Here is a 20,148-nt window from a genome sequence, read left to right as displayed (position 1 = left end):
TATTTGACATTGTTCACAGCACAGGTGAAGACAACGTGTTTATGAATATGCAAAAGCGCTAATTAAATTTAGATGATTTTAAAGTGCACCAGCAGAGACTCCCATCAGGCCAGTTCACTGGTCCAACTTTGAAGTGTACAGAGAAAACAGCTTACACTGTACTGCAAGTGCCAAACTGAAGCAAATAGAAAGTGAAATCTCGGGAGTCTCAGAATGGTTTTAGGATGGTTGCATGGGGCCGGCTGCATGTAATGGCACAGTGAATACAGTATGCATGTTAACATCTTTCCACGCTTCCGGTTCATATAGCAGGGAAGCTGTTGGTTGGGGGATGAGTACCTCAAGAACTGCTCTTCTGCTCCAGTTCATTAAAAAGCCCAGCCTGCAGAAATTACACAGGAGCATGACATGCTCCCACACACATATACACACATACATGGCTTTTTTTTTAGTGACAATACTGCTTACATCTCATTTAACATATTTAAAAAAAAAGTATACATACTTTTTAAGTGAGCACATTTTTTGTTTACCCTTTTTTTCAATTATAGAGGAATGTAAGACCTTTATGTTTAATCAGTACAGTTATAGGTTAATAGTGATAACAGATTTTATACTTTGTCCATTTGCCTTTACTTGGGGGAGGGGGGGGGTGTAAATTAGGATTGTGGACTTACTCACTTTTCTGCTACTCATTTAAACATGAAAAGTACATGGATGAATATAGGCTACTTAAATGTAATAATGAAGGACTTGTGCCTTAACAGAGAGTGCGTTAACAGAGTGGGTCCAAGCTTAATATTATTTCTACTTCAGTATTTTCACAATAACAGGTCACAGCGCCAGCTGCCTTGTGTAAAGGCCTGCTCCTGCTGCTGCTGTCTATGCTACTGCTCTCTCAGGGCTCTTGCCCCACACATACTCCACACACATTCCTCTAAGCCACGCCTCCCTGCGCCGGGATTGGCTGTTAGCGTACGCCTCTCGCGCCTCATCACCCCGGCTCTGGGCTATGCTTTTTACGGAGGTCCGCGAGGGTGTGTGAACGGTGTGAGCAGAGCCGTGTGATACTGTCCAATCGTATCGCTCGGGGGGCGTGGTCTGTTGGAAAATAGGTGGGACTATTGATATTACCGCAGGCTTGGCCCCGCCTTACGAGCGGTGACATCACCAATTCAAATGGAGAGCCGTGGCGACTCCGGCGAGAGACAGGCAGGCAGCGGCTCACACACACACGGGCTCTGAGAGAAAGAGAGAGAGAGCGAGAGAGAGAGAGAGAGAGAGAGAGAGAGAGAAAGAGGCGGAAGACGGAGGCTGACTGTCACTGCTTTTTATTTATACACGTTTCATATGAGCGCACGGACTCGCCCGGCATATTGAAGAAGCATGTGGACGGGAGCAGGAAAGCTGCTGCTCGTACAGTTGTTACTGGTGAAGGCTCTTCACGCTAAAGGTGGGTGTCTGCGGGCAGAAGTTGGGGGAGAAGAATAACCGCCGCTGCGCGCTTTAGCTGTCTGGGTTAGCGCTAACAATATGTCATTGTGTTTCGTGGAGGTGGCAGAGTCATTTTCTGTCATGTGCTGCTTTATTACGCAGCAGTAACGTTCATTTCGGCGTGTTATGTTGATAAATTGAGCCTGAGCGTGGGCTGACACCTCGCCAAGGTTGTATAGCGTTACCTAGATACCTAGATAGATACGGAGAGGAGAGAGCGGTAAACGTAGCTACAGTAACGGTCGTCACGGTGCTGCTGCCTTCACGTGCCTCTCTCTTCCTGCCTGTGTACGCTGTGCTGTGCTGCTGTGTATGGTGTTAGTTAACGCTAGGTTATCTGAATGGAAATGGGAAAGTCTGTCTGACTGTGTTTAGGGTTGGTTACAAAGAAGCTATGCAGCTAACTAGCTAAACGTGTTTGTAGAATTAACCTAACTTAGTGTATGTAGTTAATGTAGCTAACTCTAGTTAAACACACACACACACCTCCAGGCATGCGCTGTGTGGCATTTTACTATAGGCTAGCTACCTAACCTACTGTATACGTACTGTTTTTCTTTCTTTTGTAACTCAAACTAACTAACCAACGTGGCTAGGCATTATCTCATCATGTATTAGTGCATCTAAAAAAATAATAATATTGAAAAGTTACTTTATTTCAGTAATTCAGTTCAAAATGTAAAACGCAGAAATTGTATATATGTTTTACACACAGAGTGCTCTATTTTAAGTGAGTTTTTCTTTTATTGTTGATGATTATGGCTTATAGGCAATGAAACCCATAAATCAGTGTCTCAGAAAATTAGATATTATATACTGTCAGACAAATTGGGACTTTAGGCTGTGTGGGCATTGTGCCAAGTTCTGCTGAAAAATGCTTTAAGACTTATATATAAACTTACATATAAATATAACACAGTGGACCAACACCAGCAGATGACATGTCTCTCCAAACCATCACAGACTGTAGAAACTTCACACTAGACCTCAAGCAGCTTGAACTGTGTGCCTCGCCACTCTTCCTTAAGACTCTGCTCCCTTGAGTTCCAAATAAAATGCTAAATTTACTGATGGTCAGTGATGGTTTTGAGAGCCTTGACATCTGCTGGTGTTGTTCCACTGTTGTTATATCAAGTTTTGTCGTGTCTTTTATTACATTCATTGCGCCATTTGGACACAATTTAAAGAGCAACTAACAAATTCAAATGATGTAAAGTTGAAAGACAGCAAAAAGTTAGATACAAGGTTTATGCGTAACTGTTGACATATATTGGCAATTTACATACTTCAAACTTAATTTCATTTTCACAATTGAGCAACTAGGATTTCACTCTTTTACTCACTTGTGTACAAAATAATTCAACAGTAAAGCTTTAATGTCTTCAATATTACGTTTACTACAATGTAAAAATCATAAAAATGATCGAAAATACATTGACTGAGCAGAGGTTTGTCCAAACTTTTGTCCAGACTGGTAAAATATGTTCAATAATAATAATATTAATAATAATAATAATATTATTAATAATAAACAATGAAAGAACACCATGCCATATAGCTAGCTATCATTCACCAAGCCTGGGCTGCTCTTCACTACACTGTTGCTGTAATTACAGGAACCAGAACGGATTGTGAAACTGGACAGTTTCAGTGCAAGAACGGCAGATGTATCCCCACGCCATGGCGATGCGATGAAGACGATGACTGCTCTGACAACAGTGATGAAGAGAACTGTCGTAAGTCGCCTCCTTCTTTCTAAACATGACTGGATCAGAAGTTTCTCCCCATAGTTTTGTAGTGTTATTACAGGAGTGGCAGTACTTCTGTGAAGCTGTTGCTGGGAGAGTCTAAAATGCTCAATTTGGGTGGGGGGAATAAAAAGCTTAACATTGATTATTATACAACAACAGAGAGCTAGGAACACCAAACCTCTCTGAAACTTGCTACATAGCAGATCTGCCAATGTTAAATGAACAGTTTGAGTGTTAAATTAACAGTTTTGTGTGATAAGTTGTAGCTCTCTCATTTTGGACTGCAACGATTAGTTGACATAAGCAACAATGTTGGTTCTAAAAAGTGGTTGATTTCGAGTTTCAGTGTTGACTAATCCTTAGTTTGTAACTGCCAATCTCTACACAAGGGCTGTAAAATATCTACATACTGTATGTCAAAGTATCACAGTATTTTGGTTTGCAATACTTAAATTTTAAGTTGGTTTACATGTAAATATGTAAAAGGTGTTTTTAATTGTTGTGTTTTAGCGCTTACTAGATAGCATGGTTTTACTCTGTCCTTAGATCTCACTGTTGAAAGCATAGGACAGTACACTTTTAATTTATTTCAGTTTTTAAAATATGACTTTTTTGAGATATATTTTTTTATACAATAATAAGGTAATCTATACTGCTGAATTTATAAACTTGTAATCATTCATAAGGAAAGTAGTCACTTTTAGTATAAAGCAGAAGTCCTTAAGATTTTTTCTTTTTAAAGGAAGTAGTATTTCTTGATAGGGAGGGCACATAATATTCTAATAAATAGTATTAATGTGCTTCTGCGATGATTCCTGCTAAGATAATTATATTGTATATTCTAAAAACAAACAGGAAAATAGAGAAATCAGAACTGCAAGCTCTAGTCAAAGTATTCATCTGCTCATTCATGCATTGTTAGACCAAAAAAAAACACTTACTAAGATTAATTAAAACTATTGAGCACTGGCAAGCCAAAAGAGAGCGCAACAGGGTCCTGGCTAAATCATCTGCTAGAAGACCTTCAGGTTAAGCATTATAGACTTTCCCAGTTTGCGCACTGTTGTGATGATGGTCAGTGCGGATTGGGGATGAAAGTGAGTAAGTGAGTGTCAGTGAGTAAGTGACCCTGTGTGGAGATTACTGCAGCTTAACTCTATTCGAGGCTGTTTTGATGAAACTTTTAAAGAGTTTAAAGGATTAAACGTTGCAGGAGCAAATGAGAGAAAATGAATGAGTAAATTTTTTTCATGTGTCCTCATTAAACAGTGTATCACGTTCGTTCAGGCTGGGTTACACTTTCCTATGCTTATGAAAGCAGGCAAGCAAGAAGCCGCTCGCTCACTTGCATGGTCTCTTGAAGGGCATAGGCTGGCATGCTGGCCAGTAATACATGAGTTGCATGACGGGTTGCCAGTCAGTTGCCCATTGGGCCCGTGCCTCGCTGCATGCCAGCTGCCAGCACTTGTGTTTTTTTCATCCACTCAGAGCTCTGAAATTGGCAGATTTGAGAAAAAAGGATGACCGAGAACGTGTGGACATGCCAGGTTACCCTTCAGGTTCAGCTTTGTTGCCTGCACCTGGCACACTGCTGGCATCGGTTAGGCTAGTTAACATGGGGGTACTCTGGGTGACACGCTGCCTTCCTGCACACCGTATCTCAAGCTACCAGGCTGTCTGTGGGGTCTTTCCACGCTCTAGGGGCATCCTCTCGGGCTGTTACTGCCATCAAATTCCATCTTCTCTCCTGGAGGCTTTCCTGAAGACATGAAATTAAAACAGTTTGTTTCTTGCTTTTAGACACATTTTGCTTGGAGGAGGAGGGATTCTCCTGTAGTTTCCCATAGAGACACTTCAGGACACAAACACGCACACACACACATAATAATACACACACTTGCACAGTCCCTTTCTGTCTCGTTCTTTCTTTCTTCTCTCTCCTTTGTGCCGCTCTGTTTGGCATGTTGTGATTATGCTGTGTTGTGTCTGAAGATATTGTTGGACTTATTTTAGGCGGATTGTGTTATCTCATGACTAGTAGATTATTTAGTGTTAAAGTATACTTCTGTTGGAAAAGAAAGTGTATTTTTTTTTTCTTTTTTGGGTTGGTTTGTGGGCAGGCCTTTCAGCAGGCTGGGTTTGAGGGTTCCAAGAAAGCCAGCACTAAGAATTAGCTATTAGTGTAATGATTGCTAAGGGTGTAAATGTCAATATACCTTGGAACATGAAAGTTACTTATGAAATTTATTGGATGTTAGTAGTGTTGTTGTTGTTGTTGTTGTTGTTATTTTTTTTTATTATTATTATAGTTTTGTAGCTGCTGCTTGCTTGACTGAGTGTTTGAGAGAGTGAGTGGGTGTTGCAACTTGAGACGCTTGCCCTCATAGATGAGGCATCACAACAAATTTCATGCTTCTCTGTTCCTCTAAGTCCTCTGTTTCACACACCCTCAGCACAAATATAATGATAGACTGCTAGAGAAATGCCCCAACTCCCTGCCCCCTCACTCCCCCCCTCCTTGTCTAGATTTCTCCTTTTCCCTTTCTCTCTTCTTTCCTGCTTTCTTTCATACCTTCTTGCTCTCTGTGCTCCGTCTTCCTCTCTCTCTCTCAACAACAGAGTCAAATAAGATGCATCCTACAGGGTCAAAGGCCGGAGACGTAATCAATTTCCCTTTCTGGTGTGGAATGTTTATTGAATTCATTGAAATAACGAGTTTAAGCATTTGTCATGGTCTGGGTGTTACAGACAAACAGCAGATCAGGGGAGGCGAATCTTAAGCTTTTAATCTATTCTTATTAAACTAACATACAAGGTCAGAGCTAACATAAACCTCCTCCTTTCGTGTTATCTGTTGCTATAGTTCTATAAATATTACACTGTACGCACCGAGCTCTAAATATAACATATTCAGACATATTACTTTACGTATCACTTTTACCACTGAATACACACATATATATACATGCATGCACACACGCACATACAGCCTCATTACAATGAAGGGAAGCCTAAGTGGTAGTCTAAAGTATAAATTACTCATTGTGCTAATGAATCCTCAGCCTATCAGTTGTATCCATTTCTTACATTTCAATCCTTTTTAATTTTCTCCCGTCATTGTATTTATCATACTAATTTTACATACGACTCCACTTATTACAACAAATAAGTCATTAAAAAAGTACAAAGAGCAGAAAGAAGCCATTTATATCATTTGAATGAGACGATTGTTCCATCATTTCCATATCTCCATAGCTACTTTTGAAGCGGAGTGAGATAAAATATATTTCTTTAAAGGGGGAAAATAGCAATACTATTGTGCAAAAGTTATTGGAAAAGGCAACAATTTAACGTTTGAGTCTGTGTTGATTTCAGTAATTCCACATCATGTATGTTAGTCTCCAATGATTAGGGGATTGGCAGAATGTGATTTTCTGATATGATTTTATTAATAAAAGTGAAAACAGCCAGAGGGAGAACCATGTGATGTGGTAAAAAGCACTTAGTCGGTTACATCATACAGCATCTCGTTTTTTCCTCATTCTGTCTGATGAATGACTAAAATATGTTTCAAAGAAGGCTTTGTTGTATTATAGCTGGAAAAATGTGTATGTGCACCAGAAATAAGCCCTAAAGCTTGATGCCAACCAATCACCCTCACATTGTTATTGCATGTTATTTCCTTCTGTGTGGATTCTTTTAAAGCTGGACCAACCACTGATTTTTGTTTAGGGACAATGCTCATGGCTGATACAGATTAAGAGCGGGGCTAGATGCCACATTAACCTTTCCACTTTAATGTAAACTTTAATGCATAATCCCGTAGCTTTTCTGTATTGTTCAATACATTGTCTCTCTTTATAACATTTACTTTGCTTATTTAGAATAAACCACATTCATTACTTTGAGCACCAGAAGAGAAAGGCTGTAGATTCTTATAAAGAACTGCAGTGAGTGAAAACACCGCCAAAAAGGTCTGTTTATCTAGATCAGTCTCCATCAATTTGCATTAAACCGCTAAATGAGTCATTAACTTTCCAACTGTTGCTGCTGTACTATTGGTTGTGGTTAAGTGAGATCTGCACCATTTTTGCAATTTTGTGTGGTTAGTGATGTTTGTTCGCTCTGATGTGCTCTGATACTTACTGTTTGTGCTGAATCCTGTACTCTCTAGTGGGATATCCAGTTAGTGTTGTTAAAAGAATTTACTTTGTTTTCCCCAAGTTTTACACATTCTGCAACGCTATTTAAGCTATTTAAGTAAGAAACACCATTTAAACTTACCATATCCAGCGTCTTCTAATTTAAAGTGTTGTAATATATGTTATATTTTTCTACTCGTTACAAGGTGTAAATGTGCGAGGGGATTCCTAGAACAAAGTCAAAGGATAGTTTCTTGTGATTAGGGATTGTGTGGGTTTGTTTACATGTGTTTGTTAGTTCTAAGCAGGCATAGGTGAACATGCGCTGAACATCCACTTTCATAATCTTCACCCAATTAGGATTAAGGATATCTTTGCTAAAGTGGGTGGTTCATAAGGGATAAGTGGATTACAAAGTACCAGGTTTAAACACACCTTCTCATTCAATTTTTTATTGTTATTGTTTTTTTTCCTACATTGTAAATTAATGCTAAAGTCATCCAGACTATGTAGATCCACATAAGGATGGTCTTCGCAACTGCACTTGAGGATACTTTTAAAATTCTTACAATTTTCCAGATTGACTGACCTTCATTTCTCAATTTTATTTATTTTTTTTGCTGTACTTAGTTAAGTAGTTTTTACCATAGCATGGATTAGAACATTCCTTAAATAGGACTATTCACTGTCTATCAACTCTACGTCTTTACAACACAACTAATGCTCTCAAACTCAAATAATTAACTCCTGACAAGTTTAGCAAAGCTGTTAACTGAAAGCCATTGCAGGTGACTCTACTTCATAAAGCTGACTGAGCAAATGCAGCCAAGATGTGCAAAGCTGTTATCTAAGCAAAAGGTGCCTACTTTTTTGAAGAATTAAAAATATAAAACTGTTTTTTTCAACACTTTTTTGTTTTTCTTTGTAGTTTGGAAGACTTTAGTTTTAATCTAAAATACAAAAAAAAAAAAAATGAATTTAAGGTGTGTCTAAACTTTTGACGGGTTTGTATATATAGTTTGTGTCTATCTAGGTTTGTTTTGGGTATAGGCACAAATGCCATATTTCCCCCTCCTTTAAAATGATTCCTCAGATGTGGGATTACAATGTTGTAGGTAGAGCATGCTGGGAGTCTTTCTAACTGTGACCAGATTATGCCTTCTTTGAACAAGGACACATTTATCATCAGGAAGTACTGTGGCTTTCTGCCTTTCCTTTGCTGAAACACACACACACAAACACACACACAGGCATACACACTCAAATACAAATACACACAATTCAAACCCTGAGATAAATCAAGCCTTCTCAGAGAGCATGTGACTCTCTGACCAACTATTGATTTGCATTTGGCTGTTATGGTGATTTATTGCAATCTGAATTTATGCATGCTGTGTGTGAGCGCGAGAGATAGAGAGAGAAATGGGGGACATAGAGAGGGTTTGTGAGTAAGGGATGCATGATTTCACAGGTTTTATAGTTCATTCTTGTTGAAATGAGATACCTCCTCATATAGAAGCCTGGATCTTTGTGCTAGTGCCTGGGGGGATGCAGCGGGAGCGAGAGAAAGTGAGACGAACACAGACAGAACCTCCAGCACACTCACCAGCTAAATGCGAAACACATTGCTGATAAAAACCTGTATTTTGTTTTATTCCTCTCTTTCTTCTCTCACCTCTGTATTCCCTCGCTGACAAGCTTTTCCTTTCTTACTTATCAAGGTAGGCAGGGTTCATTTGGGAGCAGACAGCGCAAGAGCGAGAAAGAAGGTGTAGAGGGCTACACCTGTGTACCTGTCAGGAGAAACACAGGCTAGGTTCTTTTTTCCCAGTAGCACAGTTCCAGTGAAGTTAATCCCAGTTCTGTTTGATCTCGCCCCTGTGCCTGGCGAGGTATCAACTCTTAATCCCTCCCCAGATTAGAGAACTATCTTCAGAATGCTTTTTTTATTTATTTACCTATAATCCATTCTCTCAAGTCTTGATGTTGTTTGTCACTTGGTGGAATGGATTCCGAATCACAGCTCATGGATCTTCGCGATATGCCTGAGCTGAATGTTTTATTCATGTTTTATTCATGGCTAATACATAAACACCAGGCTCTCTACTGTGTTTCTGCAAGTCTGTGAAGAGTATTGTTATTCAGAAGTTAACAAATGGCATAAGCATCCTTCTCATTAGTTATCAGCATCCTTTCAGCATGGCTTAGGTTTGCCTTGCTCCCTTATCCGGGTAGCTCAGCTGAGACATTGAGGTGAGGATGCTAAATCACTCCAAAGTTGTACTTTACAGAAGGAAGGAAGCAGATTTTCTGATGTTCTTTTTTGCTCCAGGACAAAACATTGCATTCCGTACCTGCTTTTGATTCAGTGCACACAGGCATTCAACCAAATATTGCACAGATTTAGTACTATAATGCTGATTATGAGTATTATAGAATAAAACAAGCACGGCCAACACACAAGGGCAGATGCCCTTTTAAGTATATATACTTTTATAGCAAGCAGCACATCATCATTAAACATTACTTTTCAGAATTAATTTTAGAATTGGCTTGATACCACTTTTCCTGTGTCAAATATAGATAAAATTACTGCATCCTTGAGTATCTTTCAATTTTGATATTGATCAAGCATTCTATCAGTTTGTTTACATTATATCAGAGTTGTATTTTTCAGCAGGAGAATTACATCAGTATTGTTTGTTCAATAAAAGCATTTCATTAATATTGATTATTCAGTAGAAGCATATCAGTATTGTTTATTCAGTAGAAGCATGATAGTACTGTGTATTCAGTAGAAGCATTATAATAGTTTTGTTTATTCAGTAGAAGAATGATATGAGTATTGTTTAATCAGTAAATCATGATATCAGCATTGTTTATTCAATAAAAGCATCATATCAGTATTGTGTATTCAATAAAAGCATTAGTATCAGTATGCTGTTGATGAGCTGCGGATGCATGCATAAAGTGGTGTAATAGAACAAATCGCTAGTCTAGGATGTGTGTACTGTCTTGCTTTTTGGAGTTGTTATTTTCTTTGATGTGCTGTCTTGGCTATTTGGGACACATGGTGATATGAACACACACATACACTCATGCCTCACACTTACATTGTCACTAATGCCAATTGCTCTGACATGAGAGAGAGAGATAAAGAAAAAAGAAAGCTAGAAAGAAAGCGACAAAGTCAGTGCATGTTATGTTCAGAGCTTTAACAGGATGATCCGAGGGTTTCTCCCAATGTTTAAAGGCCAGAAGGCCTACTGGGCTGGTGTTGTCCACCTGCAGGGCTTGCCGGTGGTGAGAAATGAATAAAGAATGTACTTCAATTCACTACAATTCATATTACACCAAAAACATTGTTTTTATATCTTTTTTAGTCTGTGAGCCAGCATGTTGTGTAAATGCTACAAAATTCATTAGTTTATTAAACCAAGAACAGTCAGTTTGTTACCAGCTAAGGTTTGTTTAGGCAGTACAGATTGACTCTTAATCTTCCAGGATTTTGTTGTAGTAGTAATGGTAGCAGGGAGAGTGCAGTGTTATTCCAGCCACCGAAAGGCAATGGTTTGAAGTAATGTGAGTGAACATTCAGTGTGATGTTGTTTGTGTTTCTATGAGTTTATAAAGACTGTGTTGTACCTTAAAATGAGTATATTTCGATTTGGGGTGTGCCATATAGTATATCATATACATTAATATTGCAAAGCATTTTGGCATAATATATGAAAACTTGTGATAAAAGCCATATTCTTGAAAGCATTCTGAAAGTCTATTTTGTATTTGTTTTTCTGTTTACTTTTTAAATAGTTTGCTTGCCGTTTATATTCATTAACTTTTTGTGGTAGGTTTTTGTACGTTTCTATTAGGGGTGGGAATCGATTACTATCTCACGATTCGATTCGATTCCGATTTTGGGGGCCACGATTCGATTCAAAATCGATTTTTGATTCAAAACGATTTGAATTATAAATATTTCTGCTTCTGGCTTATGAATCGTATTGAAAAAAAAACCCTCCATAATATACACTGGTCCTGGAGCAAGTAATGTGTTACAAAAACAATACAATGTGCAGGAATGTGGGTCCTCAGTGACAGAGGAATCACTGGGATATCACAATGACGTTAATGAACAATAAATACATAAATAAATAACACTGCTTTATTACCAGGCTACTAGCGGTGGTGTGTAGGTGACGCTGCTGGGCTGATGTGATGATAGCAGTGGAGCGCTAAAGTTCAGGAGCAGCTGCTGATTAACTAGTTAATTTAAGGTGGTTGTATTTCTTCAGAAAGGGGGCAGGAGGTGGAGAAATTAATTCATATTGTCCATTCCTTAATTCCTCTGTGATGAGGAGCTGAAATTAGCTCTGATTAGCTTATTGTTATTTTTCCGTTCCGCCTTAAATGCTGCAGCCCGCTGCCACCTGTAGCGTTATTTAAGGTGGAACTGGAAAGTTAGCTAGTTAGCTAGCTAACAGTTACTGAAACTAACTACTAGCGATCTTTTTTATGCTTGTTATGAAGCATTCTGCCATAAAACATTGAAACTACACGTTAATCTAATGTAATATAGTGCTTGTTCTGCCATCTTACCGGTGATTCTCAAACACCTACGCTCTGTGTGTGTCTGGAAGATCTCCAAAGGGACAAGCGCTATCCCCAGGGTTGCCAGGTCCAACAAAAATACCCAGCCCAAAATCAGTCTAAAACCCGCCCCTCAGAATCGATTTTGGGACATTTTAAATCGATTCTGAATCGTAGTAAATGAGAATCAAGATTCTTATGTGAATCGATTTTTTGGCACACCTCTAGTTTCTATTTTTTTTCTACTGAATGTACTTATTTTTTACTAAAACGTATTAAAAAATATTATATTTATTTGGTTGCAGTAATTGCAGTCCTTGAAATTAATTAGTTTGTTGTTATATCACCAATAATATTGTTATTGCAAAAATAGCCTGAAATATGTATTATTATTATTATTATTATTATTATTATTATTATTATTATCAATTCATTTCTTCTTTTAATTTATTAATTCTTATGTTTTGCATACATTTTTTGCTTTAAATACTTTAACTCAAATAATTGAAATCTTCCTATTGTTAAAAATCAAACTTTAAATAATTCTGCAACAAGTCACTTTGCATCATGAGGGAAGAAGTAGCATGTATGTATGTATGTATGTAAATAGTAGACATTTATTGGCCTACCTGAATTGCAATTCCACAACCTGTTCTAGTGAAATATATGATTAGATTTTTTTGTTTGTTTGTTTTTATTTGATGCCCCTCCAGAGCCCATCCTCTCCAGGTCCTCTACAGTTTTGTGAGAGTCACCTTGGGATGTTTTTCAGAGGAATGAAGGAGGACTGCTGTTTATGTTTCTATTGATTACATCGAGACAATGCAACATCTAAACAATGAGCCATCCTATTGACACAGACAATACACTTCTGAGAGTCAGAGGGGCTCATGAGGCCGTGTTTCTCCCTCAGAAGCCCCCTATCCCTGCATTTCTTTACCTACATTTCCTCTCTTTTTCATTTTTCTGTTCTAAGACTATGAGGTTCTTAGAATGTTCTGCTACATCTCTCTCCCTCTCTCTTTTGCTCTCTCTCAGTCTCCATCTCTTCTGAGGGCCCCCTGCCTCCTCTGCCTCCTTTCTTTATTTTCGTGTCTGTGTAAGCGTTCCTCCTGTTTGCAACCACGCTGACACTTCCTCAATAGCCTTGTCTCCATGCAAGATTAGTGTGAGGCCCCAAGTTCCCAGCTCAACGCACACAGCTGACTTGAGATTCAGTGTGTGTGTTTGGGTGTGTTTATATTTCACTGTGTTCATGTTTATGTGTGTTTTTGTGTCTGCGCCTGTGTGCGTTTGTGGCAGTGTATGTTTTTTTTTCTTTTCTTTTCTTTTCTTTTGTTTCTTTCACATCTTTCCTAACATGTTTAGAAAGTGGTGCTTGTTTTCCCTATTGCTTTAGATGATTGTTATGTTTGGAAACGACTTCTAAAGCTAAATTATACCTTTATGCAATACCTGTTGATCTGCTTAAAGGTGCTCAGAGGCCAAATAGTGCACCTGATCAGTTTATGCAAGACTGCGTAGCACAGCCTTAAGCTGAGCCTCTTAAAGCAAGCCTCTTTTAAGGTTTCCTTTTGCTGTTTTATCGATCGATCTGTCAAACGCTGGCATTATTTATGCTGGGTATTCATTGTGTTTGGAGCTGGCAGATTTAGCCGCGAGAGGCACTGGGGCAGGATTTATTTTAGTTGTATGTGTGTGTGGGCAGAGGGTGCATTTGCATTAGGTAAGCAGGCCAATTCATCCATCTCTGATGTCTTTGTTGCCGTCACCAAATCCTGTGCACAGTCCGTAAGCACCATTTAGCATCTTTTGATTGGTCTCGCTAGGCCTGGCTGTGTGAGTATTTTTGTGTGTGTGTGTGTGTGTGTTTGAGTGTGTGTCTTTCTCAGAACAGTGAGGCGGATTTTGGGACAGCAGCCAGAGCAATGAAGAATATCTTACAGCCTAGCATGATTCAGCTCTACGCTTCATCGCTCTCTCTCTTTCTTTCTCTCTATTTCTCTCTCTGTGGCTTTTGATTCTTCTTCCTCTCTTCCTCTCTGTCTCTAACCTTACTATGATATAAGTGTAAATGGTAATGGCACACTGGAAAACATGTTGATTAAGAAATACAGGGGCTAATGGCTCAAATCAATCCCAGGAGCTGGACTGTACAAGTAACTGCCAGTGGCCTCAGTCCTAAAGGACAAGAGTTTGGAGAGGAGAGTTTGCAATTTGTTGCAAACAGACATGACTGTTTAAATACAAACTCATCTCAGTATTTAGTAACAAAGAGTAATAAGAAAATTGTCAGTTAAAGTTTTAACAAACTGCAACAACTAATCCCACTAATCTGAGTAGTTAACATCAATACTAAAAATTGATGGCAGCTAATCACATTATTGATCAGTTGGCTCGCTGTCGATCGCATGTCTTATTTACATCAAGTGACTAGGAAAAGGGCAAATAGAGAGTGGCAAGGACAGCAGTGAAGAGTTGGGTTCGCATGAACAAAAAGTAATATATTTAAAAGGGATCCTTTAAAATAGCTGAAAAGGTTTTGTCTTAAGATAATTATACGTTTAAAAGTTAGTGTGACCTGCCAGCACTACTGTCCTACATGCATAAGCCTCTAGAAATCACCCACTGCACCTGATGCAAGCCACTTTCCAAAACAACAGTAATGAGTTACAAGTAGCATGTTGGTGTCTTTTTTTTTCAGCTCTGTCTTATTTTAGCAGACATAATAAACATTGTTGGCTCTTTTGTCACAACTAACTGCATGCCTAACCAGTTCTTAGGGCTGTTAATTTTTCTTCATTACACATAGGTAAAGATAGGTAAAAAAAAAAAAAAAACATTTTTAATTCTTATTTTTACTATCGACCTAGGGCTTGAAGACAAATCTTATCTTTATTTTTATTGTTAACATAATGAGTTTTCACAATAAACACACTGAAAGAGGTGTGATAACATGATAAAGTACAGCAAACGAAAATTATATTACCCTTGTGCAGCAACAGAGGGAGCTTTTCACACTGCATACTGTGATCATGTTGCATAACTAGACTGGAGGCAGATTGAGGTGGAGGTCCACAGTGAATGCACACATCAAACTACGTCTTAGCTACTTTTGGGGAAAAATGAATGCAGCCAAGCCAAGTGTCAGACATTTTGAAAATTAATTAAATCTTAATGTATCTAGTTTCATATTCATATCAGGATATCCAACAGTTATTGGACAACACATTTTATGTCCATATCGTACCCACCTATATTTGACATGCAAAAAGCATGCTCTCCAGAATGGAGATTTTAAACTCCGCCTTAAGGCTTGTTTATGATTAATGTTAAATACTGATAGGGATATACACAAAACCTTCTTTCTCTGCTGTTTATTTCACACATATTTGGCCACATTCTGAAAAAGCATATTAATATGGATGCAATTGAGCTGGATACAGTAAAGCACTTTTGTATTTAATTGTTGATATTGTTGATGATATCCTTAATATACTTAAAAAGTATGTTGTCAATATGATGAGAAAATGTATTGCAATACAATAAAATATTGCCGTATTGCCCATCTCTATATAAAAAAAATCATTGGTCAAAGCAAGCATCGTGTTGTGTTTAATTTGACTCAGAAAGACATGAGCTTTATAATGTATGTCTTCAAATGTGACTATGGGGAAGGGTAATGTGTGATTATTACATGTTTTTTTATGAGCCACTGTGTGAATTAAATAGAGCGTAGTTAGTTCCTGCTGAGCTAGGTGAGGGCTTCCTCAAGCTGGAGTCAGCCAGCAGTCAGGCCAGGCTGAGCTCTGTCTGATGCGGCCGTTGGTGGCTGCATGCTGTAAATCCTGTCATTACCACGCATTAGAGGTTGGCAGAGCTTCTGTGGGTGTGCGCATGCGCACATGTGTGTGTGTGTGTGTGTGTGTGTGTGTGTGTGTGTATGTGTTCTGTAGAAAACATGAACATGCTCTCTCAGATTCAGCTCCTAAAACCGTTACAGAAAACAGCAATCCAAACCATCTTTAGACACACAGTTAAAAAATTAACTACACAAAGTAGAGAGTGAGAGTGAGAGGCAGCGCATGTCAGAAAGGTGAAGACCACTAACGACTAATTTCTTCCTTCATTTCTGTTCTCACCCACCGTGACCTCCATTAGATAAGGGATAACATTTGGATTTCCACAGTTTGGTGTCTGGAGTCTGAAGATGTTTTTGCTCTGTGGAAACAGCTGAAGCAAGTAGTGAGGTGAAGAAACGGAGACACAAAGGTTTCCAGGGAGCTGCCTGACAATGAGACTAAGCAAGCATGTGTGCATAAGTCTGTGTGTGGTTCTGAGTGAAAATGTGTGAGGAGACTTAATGAAGTTTTTTTTCTTTGACATATTACTTTTACACATTACTAACAAACTGGTCTTTTGCTAATAAAAGTTGACAATCTCACAAAACGGCTTTTATTGTATATATCAAATCTAAACTCTCTTCAATGTATTTTTTTAGTTTACATTTTGTAACTTCCTTAAATATAGAAAAAATTGCCTGAACCGACAAATACATATGTTTAGTTGAAAGCTTAGGACCTCTGCTTTCCAAACACTTTCTCTGCACAGAGAGTTATGTGTGTTAAATATCTAAACAAAAACTTAAGGCATGACCTGGCTTATGCAGCATGGGGATCTAGGAGATTTAATGGCTTATGTTGTCACTAGAACACCATGGCTTTTAACACGTCATGAACTGTTTCCAAAAAATGCATTGCCTGTATTGGACAATTGTCTTCACATTTTATGATTTTGGTAACTGTTTGGTAAAAGTTATCATATTTGCCATATTGATAAAACTCTCATGCTGCAACCTAGCATCGTAAGAACTGTACTTGATTTGTTTTAAAGTATTTAGTATTTAGCAGAGATGGGAGCAGGCCTGTCATGATATCTTTTTTCTAATGGTAAATCGTCCCACAGCAATGACGTGATAAACGATTTTATTTTAATTTTAAACTTTTAAAATTACTATTTCTATACAGGTTTTCTACAGAATGATTACTTGGTATGTTTAAAGTATCTGTAAGTTTTAATGTTTATCTGTAATGATCCATAATGAATTAACTTCCACTGTCTTTTATATATTAAATCAAATGGAAGCAATATTGCAAGCACCAAGGCCAACATTTAACTGCACACATCTCAGCATCACACAAAACCAGCAAAGAAAAGTGCACATGTAGCAGCATGTTTATAGTAAATTAATAGATTTCAGCAAATGCTACCTTTTTAACCAACAGTATGTGCAATAAGTAATAAATCAGATGAAAGAACCCCAAAAAAATGCAGTACCAAAACAGCTTTCACCCGTATGGCTCTCATTCACTGCTCTTGTTTGGAGCACATGCAACTGCAGCTGCCACTTATCCAAAAGTTCCACCTTTGTGTGTTTCACTATCATTACATTACAATACATTTTATTAATAGAAAAAATACAAGGGAAATTCTGTGTGGTCAGGTGCTAGCTTATTTAAATTAAAGTATTTATTTGCTTGTCAAATTCCTCCGCTGAACCTTTTTGCCATTCTGTTTCAGAAGCATTTTGTTTATAGTGCTGTTCAAATGTGGAAAGCGCTGTTCAAATAAGAAATGCTAACCTCATATAGCATTTGTTGAGCTCTGTGGGTTAAAGAGCTTTTAACTAATTGTCGTTTTATTCAGCATTTACTTTTTTGTTCTTCCACGGGCAAAGATGTGGACTTAGCAAATGAGCAAGAGCTCCCACTCTAATTAAAATTCATCACAGTTACTCCGATTAATTATTTTCCCTTCTGCTTCCTCTGCTGCTCATAAATATTAAAGATTGCAAAGTATCTTCCTGTCAGACAGTGAGGAATCTTATTACCTCTTATCCACGTTTAGTTGTCTTTTTATGTTGTTCTCCAGGTTGATGTAATTGTAATAAATGATTCAAACCTCCAACTTTCTGAGTGTTCTGTCACCCAGCTGGAGTTCCACACACCTGCTATATAGTGAAATCAAAAGGCTGCTGCACAAGCCTCGGCGAGTGACGGCTAAGCAGCCTGCGAGACAGGGTGATCAGGGCTGTGAGAGTGCAGTGTGAATAAGAGCTGACAGAAGAGGACGTCGGCTTTGGAAAGCAGATGAAACGCTATGTGCGAGTGCTTCATCTTACTAGAAATGAGAGTGGAAAGCTAGTCAAAGTTTTTGGAATGTGACATTAATTTAAGGAAACGAGCTCGTTGACCCTCCTGAAGTAGCCTCTTTTCGGTTCACCAGAGGAGATTACGGAAGCACTGCAGGATTATTAACCTCCCTGGTTTTCTTCAGAAATGTATTCATATAATATATTGTTGTTTAGAAATTTTTATTTTTTAAATCATCTTATAGTTGTAATGTAATTAAGTGTATGGTGGGTAGAAAACATGTAGAAAGACCCCCGACATTTAGCTGATCATATTATGTTAAAGTTTTCTAAACAGGGATTTAGCCTAGATCTAGACAGTATTTTCCTTTCAGTGGAAAATCTTCATGTAAAATGCTGTGTAGTCCAAGACTAGGCTCATTCCCTGTTTGTTTTTAAGGTTGCTCGTATAATCTGCTAAATACTGTAATTGTAAACATGTATATGTCAAAACATTACTGCAGTATACAGTGATTGCATTTACAGACTAAGTGAACACTGCACACACATTTAAGTCATTTTTTGGGCAACTAATTTGAGTACTGATAATAAACTGAGAGAGTGAATCTTATATAGATACCAATAGCTAATAGGCTAACCTCAAACACCATGTCACAGACTGATAATGTTAGCTAAAAGGCTAACCTCCAACACCATGTCACAGACTGATAATGTTAGCTAAAAGGCTAACCTCCAACACCATGTCACAGACTGATAATGTTAGCTAAAAGGCTAACCTCTAACACCATGTCACAGACTGATAATGTTAGCTAAAAGGCTAACCTCTAACACCAATGTCACAGACGGATAATTATTGCTGGGCGATATGGGAAAAATCATACATCATGATATGGAAGTTTTAATATCACGATAACGATATATATCATGATATACCACATTTAAGTATGTTTTCAGTTATTCTTTGAAAAATATGACAAACTAATATCATTGCTTACTTTTTTCAACTTTAGTTCAAAGTGACATTAAACCAAAGTTTCACAAATGAGAATTGCTACCTTTAATGCAGCAAAATATATGTATCAAATGGATGAGGTAGATGCAGTAGCTAATTTATTCAAAAGAACAATGCGTCTCCATTGTTCAGCTCTCATGAGTCTGTCCGTCAAATAACGTAAAAAAGCGACATGTCGCAAAACCACATTATGAAGCTTTTTTTGCAAAGATTACTTTATCACTTATATAAACCGAGTTTATGCAAAGTTACCATGCCAATACATTTCATTGTAGCCTACTTTATATATGCGCGTGAATAATTGATTAAATTACTGTAGAAACGATAGGGACGATAAAAGGTAAGTAGCACGATAGACACACAATATCGTCCCCACGATATTTATCTACTGATAATGTTAGCTAATAGGCTAACCTCTAACACAACATCATAGAACAATAACCTTAGCTAACAGCACATAACGTGTTCCAGCTATATGAAGCTCAAATCACATATGTTTAGAAGATAAAGCTACAAACCTGCACACACAGTCTAGTAAATGATCTTAGAACAGTTTTGAGGCACACTTTGCAAACTCCTTTGCCTAAATTTACAACTATGGTGGACTGTTTTTTTTTTTTTTTTTCCCCCACCTGTTTTCAGAGAGCAATGTTAAAGCTGTTTTGTGAACTATTTTGACCTGTTTTAGCAAGAAACATGGTGGAAATTTGGCACGTCAGACACTCCATATTTATGAAATACTTCCTCGTTTGGCAATTTGGCAATACCGTTAAAATGTTTTACTATTACTATTAGGCCTATATCGTCCAACCCTAATATATATATACTATTATGTGTAAATGACTGTATGTAGGAAAGGGCCATATCTAGGATTTTACCACAGCCTACCTTTATACATTATATTCTTAGCAAAAGCTGCAGTAAATTGCTTGCTTAAATAACGTCCATCACAGAGCTGTCAGTTTACTGATATTTGAAGGTCCGTCTGGGACTTTATTTCAGCAGTTC

At 37.9% G+C, this 20,148-nt stretch overlaps 1 protein-coding gene across 4 annotated transcripts in view; it reads left to right on the top strand.

Moving 5' to 3' along the window:
• Positions 1-1,213: 1,213 nt before the first annotated feature.
• lrp8 (low density lipoprotein receptor-related protein 8, apolipoprotein e receptor) overlaps positions 1,214-20,148 on the top strand; it is a 199,958-nt gene continuing 181,023 nt past the window's right edge. For all 4 annotated transcript variants that reach the window (XM_049479356.1, XM_049479353.1, XM_049479355.1 and 1 more), the window contains exons 1-2: positions 1,214-1,453; positions 3,111-3,230. In XM_049479356.1, coding sequence (XP_049335313.1) covers positions 1,387-1,453; positions 3,111-3,230 — 187 coding nt within the window. In that variant the 5' untranslated portion in view covers positions 1,214-1,386. The remainder of the gene's footprint in view (positions 1,454-3,110; positions 3,231-20,148) is intronic.

Source organism: Astyanax mexicanus, chromosome 5, assembly GCF_023375975.1.
Source record: "Astyanax mexicanus isolate ESR-SI-001 chromosome 5, AstMex3_surface, whole genome shotgun sequence".
In the NCBI taxonomy this organism is placed as follows: Eukaryota; Metazoa; Chordata; class Actinopteri; order Characiformes; family Acestrorhamphidae; genus Astyanax; species Astyanax mexicanus.
Note: the sequence above shows the minus strand (reverse complement) of the source record. Positions and strands in the feature narration are given on the sequence as shown.